This window comes from Tauraco erythrolophus, chromosome 2 (assembly GCF_009769465.1).
Source record: "Tauraco erythrolophus isolate bTauEry1 chromosome 2, bTauEry1.pri, whole genome shotgun sequence".
Classification (NCBI taxonomy): Eukaryota; Metazoa; Chordata; class Aves; order Musophagiformes; family Musophagidae; genus Tauraco; species Tauraco erythrolophus.
In genome coordinates, this window is record NC_141466.1 from 96,253,593 (window position 1) to 96,258,460 (window position 4,868).

The 4,868-nt window shown below is 37.4% G+C and overlaps 1 protein-coding gene across 1 annotated transcript; it reads left to right on the top strand.

Annotated features, from left to right (window-relative positions):
* The first annotated feature begins 2,872 nt into the window (after positions 1 to 2,872).
* CDC42EP3 (CDC42 effector protein 3) lies at positions 2,873 to 3,640 on the top strand. The gene has a single exon (XM_009979273.2). The coding sequence runs from the start codon at positions 2,873 to 2,875 to the stop codon at positions 3,638 to 3,640; it is 768 nt and encodes a 255-aa protein (XP_009977575.1).
* Positions 3,641 to 4,868: the final 1,228 nt, after the last annotated feature.

Below are 4,868 nucleotides of genomic sequence, written 5' to 3' on the forward strand. Positions count from 1 at the left end.
GCTTTTGTTTTCAGCAGAGCAAACGATGCTCGCAATAAACACATAATTGTGAAATCTCTTCAGATGTAAAGCCTCTTGCACTGGCCAAATGGAAGGCAAAGTGTTCACAAATACAAGGACTGCTGTATAGAGAGGGATTATAATTCCTGGCTCTGGAGACTCTTGCAGCATCCTCTGAGGTAGTGTGGTTTTACACTGCCCCTTACTGGGGCTCTCTCATAGTGCAAGAACTAAAAGAGATCTGGATGCCCAAAAGTTTGCTCTGTTTCAAGTTTTTGCATTTTCTTTTTTTCCTCAAGCTATGAGCTAAATAAAATATAGTGCTTTTCTTGTGTGTCAAAATGGATTATTTATATTAAGTTATTTCACACTTGATGTTAGTATTTCTTGATGTTCAGATGTTTCATTGTGTCCTTCAGGTTTCTTTGAAATCTTGTGGAGTTTGGTGATAATGGTCTTTGATATATGTCCAAACTGCTGGAAGCCATGAAAGCTTTGAATGATCCAGGATTTGTCTTTCATTTTTAAACTAGTGTCCAACAGTTGTGACTTTGGACCACGTTGACACTACATTGGTGTTCATCCAGATTAAAAGATCTGAAAGAATGAGGAATTCGAATCAGGAGGAACACTGCCTGTTATTCCTGAGAAGTAAGATAGAGCTAAGTTCACTAGATAAACGTAAAACAACCTCACCATTTGGCTTTGTTTCCTAAGAATAATTTTCTCTTAAAAGTTGAGGACGTTTTGTTTAGCTAAGTGAGTTGCTTGGATAGAATGATAATTGGGGGAGGAAAAACGCAGTGAACTTTTCAGTTTAAAACTGAAAGGTAACTGAGTTGACTGATCTCAGTCTACTTGTGTATGGCACAAGTAGAGATCTTATTTAGGATTTACTTTTGTATCTTAAGTACTGAGATGGAGTTAAGTTGATGGAGGTTTGGAATGTAATGTCAATCTCCTAGTATTCTATAGATCGTAATGAATTAGCATTTTGCTGTGCAGAAGGAAGACTTGCAGTGCTTTTAACTGATTGCATCAATCAAATATATTTTCAAAATTGAGCTTAAAAGTATGAAATGTCCTCATAACTTATAGAACATTGAGCTTATTTCGTATGAAAGCTTTTGTCTATTTATATCTGTTGTACTTTTTGGGGGAGGGCTTTTAAACGGTATCTAAAGTGTGGTGGATATCTAGTGGGAATCAAAAAGCCAAAATACTAACCTGGCTAGATTCCCAGCTCCCCTTGTGATGCACATTTAAGTACCTCACTGTAGGAACTAATTACTCAGGTTAAAGGATTTGTGAAAATGCTTAAATACTTCTTGACAATCTGGCTGTATAGCCATAGAGTACAACATTTAAAAAGTGTTGATTCTTACTGGGCTTAATTTGATGAAGGAAAATATCTGCTGAGGCAGCAAAAATAGCCCTTGTTACAGGCAACTTCCCTTCACTTATTGCACAGAACAGTCTTTTTTGTACAAAAACTTCAGGCTCCTTTATGGAGTGAGGATGGTGATGGACAGAGTGTGAGGGATTTGGGGCTGAGTATTCTGGTGAGGAGGAGTGACCTGTGATGCTCTGGTGGTCCACAGACTTAATAGGGGAAATTACAAAAATGTTTGGGAGAAGAATGCATATATTCTGAGATTGCTCAAGAGTCAGGAACTGGTACTGTAAGGAAGAAACATACCATTAAAGCATTGATGAAGAGTATTTTTCCATAACATTAAAGCATTGATGAAGAGTGTTTTTCCATAACTTGTTGACCCAATAGCCTGTTAGCCCTTGTGGACTGCTTTATCAGCTTTTCAGAGACCATGTTCTAATAGGATAACTTGGTTTGCAAACACTGTTTCGTTTGGTTACAGAGGGCAGCTCTGAGTTGCTGTGGCCTCATGGCCTACATAATTCATGAGCTACAGTCTACAACTAATTGCTATGAAGAATTCCAGGAGTCTAAAGATTGTAGCCACAAGAATCAGTCTCTTCTAAAATGCTTGCATTTGGATATTTCTAACTAATTGTAAAGACTTGGACTAGCACTTTCTTCAGGTACCTAAACCTGTCCTTTTAAATGGGCCTGTTTATCAGAAATGTTATTGGTGACAGTTTGTGAGAGTTCCAGCACTAAATGGGAGTGTCTGAAGTTCCTTAATTCAAGGTGGTCTACTCCATTTCCAGAAAGGTTTCCTGAATGGCTCTGTCAGTCTTCCTGGGTCTACCAAAAGCTTAATGTTGTTGAATGTTATGAATGTGTCTCTGCATGCACTCTCAAAGGCCAGCATTTTGAATGCCAAAATAAGAAGAAAGATTGAGATAGTGATATTTATCAAATGAATTGTGCTCAGCAACCGTGTCTAAGAAACTCTGACTTCAAAAAAAAAAGCTATGAAGTCAGAGAAAGGTTAGTTAGCCCTCGTTAATCTAAACTCTTTTATCTTGCTTAATGAAGGGAAGCAACATCATAAAGCTAATCTGCAGGCTGGAACTGTCAGTACCATTACTATTTTTTTTGTAAAAACAAGACTGAACGAACCATGAAAAATAAATTAATGATAACCTGATTTTGTATCCCATGCAGGTTTTCTTTTTCAAGTTCTGGAAGTAGCGGGGTGTTTGGTTGCTAACTGACCTGAAACTTGTGCTCCACCTTGGCAAGATCTGCAGTGGGAGACATTCACCTTCACGTACACGTTCTTCACATCAGAAGAGAGGGACTTCATGCGCAAGAGTGGTTCAAGATGATGATGATGTAACATTGTTAACGCTGAAGTCTTCTGAGAATAACTGACTGTAAGAGGCTTCTCCCTCCCCTTCCTTTTTTTTTTTTTTAAATAACTTCCTCTCTCAAACTACAAGCAAGATGCCAGCCAAAACACCCATCTACTTGAAAGCTGCTAACAATAAGAAAGGGAAGAAATTCAAACTAAGGGATATCTTGTCTCCTGATATGATCAGTCCACCACTTGGAGATTTTCGTCACACCATACACATTGGAAAAGAGGGACAGCATGATGTTTTTGGAGATATCTCTTTTTTGCAGGGCAACTATGAGCTATTGCCTGGAAATGAAGGAGAAACTAGAGTTACCCAGTCTGGTGGCCACAATGAATTTTTAAGGGCAAACAGCACTTCTGAATCCATGTTTACAGAAACTCCATCACCAGTGCTCAAAAATGCTATTTCCCTTCCTGCCATTGGGGGTTCTCAAGCCCTCACGCTGCCCTTACTGTCACCAGTGACATTTAATTCAAAGCAAGAATCTATCAGGTCATCAAGAAATCCTAGGCTTAGCTGCGAGCCAGTCATAGAAGAAAAATTGCAGGAGAAAAGTAAACAGATAGAGGATGGAGAAACATACAAAGATGACATATGGGAGCAAAATGATGGTTCTTCGCATTTTACTAATGGTAGAGACAGTCACTCATCCAGCTTTTCTGAACGATGCGCTGATTGGCAAACGGTTGATTTATTTGATGACAGCCGGCTTTCATGTGAACTAACCAAGACAAAGACTAAGTCAGAAGAATCCCTTTCAGATCTTGCAGGCTCTCTTCTCTCGTTACAACTTGACTTGGGACCTTCGCTTTTGGATGAGGTCCTTAATGTAATGGACAAGAATAAATCTTAGAACTGGTACTCCCTTGCTTCTTTATAAGTCATTCACTTAAACAAAAACAAACAAACAAAAAAAAGTCAAAAGTAGAGACACTTAAAAATCAGCTGTTTTTGCAGTTGTTTGACGGGTTTTCTAAAAATATTCCTAAAATACTATTTTTTTACCTATTGTTTTTTCATGATTTTTATTACACTAAATTCTCATAACAGGAAGGTAAATTTTAATAACAGTTTTCAGAAAATATAAAATGTTTTTTTAAGTACCAGTATTAATGAGCAGAAACTTAAGAAACAGAGTTTGAGGATGATACTGATTGTGACATTTGGTTAGTTCACTGCTACGGGCTTCTGAATATATGCGAATCTCTAAGTGTTAGAAAGGAGATTGATATTAATTATTCACTTTTATAAATTATTACAACATCACTTTACATGTAGGCCTCTTTCTAGAGCCTTGTGTTTGAGGGCTTGGTAGTGTTTTTCTTCATTTTCCATAGTACCATTTCTGTTATACCTTCAATGTAACTACTTTGTCTTATACTACCGCTCTGTATTCAGATGTGAACAATTTGAAGGCTTTTTCAGCTCGAACACCTGGTCCAGAGTCTCAGCTGCTTTAAATGAATATGCACAAATTTACACAAGTTGGGGCTTGGGCCTGACGTTGTATATGAAATGATATGTTGTAAACAGGTGACACATGCAAGATATTATGGTTAAATTATTTTAAAAGTTGAAATATATTTTTTGTGTGCATATCAGCTTTTTACTGCAGAGCCTACACATACAGTATCTCATGAAAATAGTTGCTTGGCATTATTGGTGCTCTTCTGAAAATTGTATATTTGTGTGTTTGAAAAGAAATATGTATTGATACTCCTTGCTTTTCTTCATTTATTGCCACATGTGCTTAAACCTGCAACCGACTATTTTAATTTTTGAAGAAGGCACTGGTTATTCACGATGCTTGTGATGTGTGCTACAACAGCCAATGTTTTGGGAAATGTAGATCCTTGAATACAGTACCTACATGGATTGCATAGATATCGTGCAATACAATAAACAAAACTTTAAATTGCTATGGCTTTGTGATTCAGTACACAGCTTCATCAAAATACAAAGTTTCGGTTTCTGATGTAATGAAACCGTTGGCAGTAGAGTTACAGGAATACGGGACCAAGGGACAGACCAATTCTACTATCTTAATTCAGCTGACCTCTCCATTTCCGTTTATTTCCTGA

What these genes read in the sequence shown, in the direction of transcription:
- CDC42EP3 (XM_009979273.2), top strand. Translation starts at nt 2,873, where the DNA reads ATGCCAGCCAAAACACCCATCTACTTGAAAGCTGCTAACAATAAGAAA.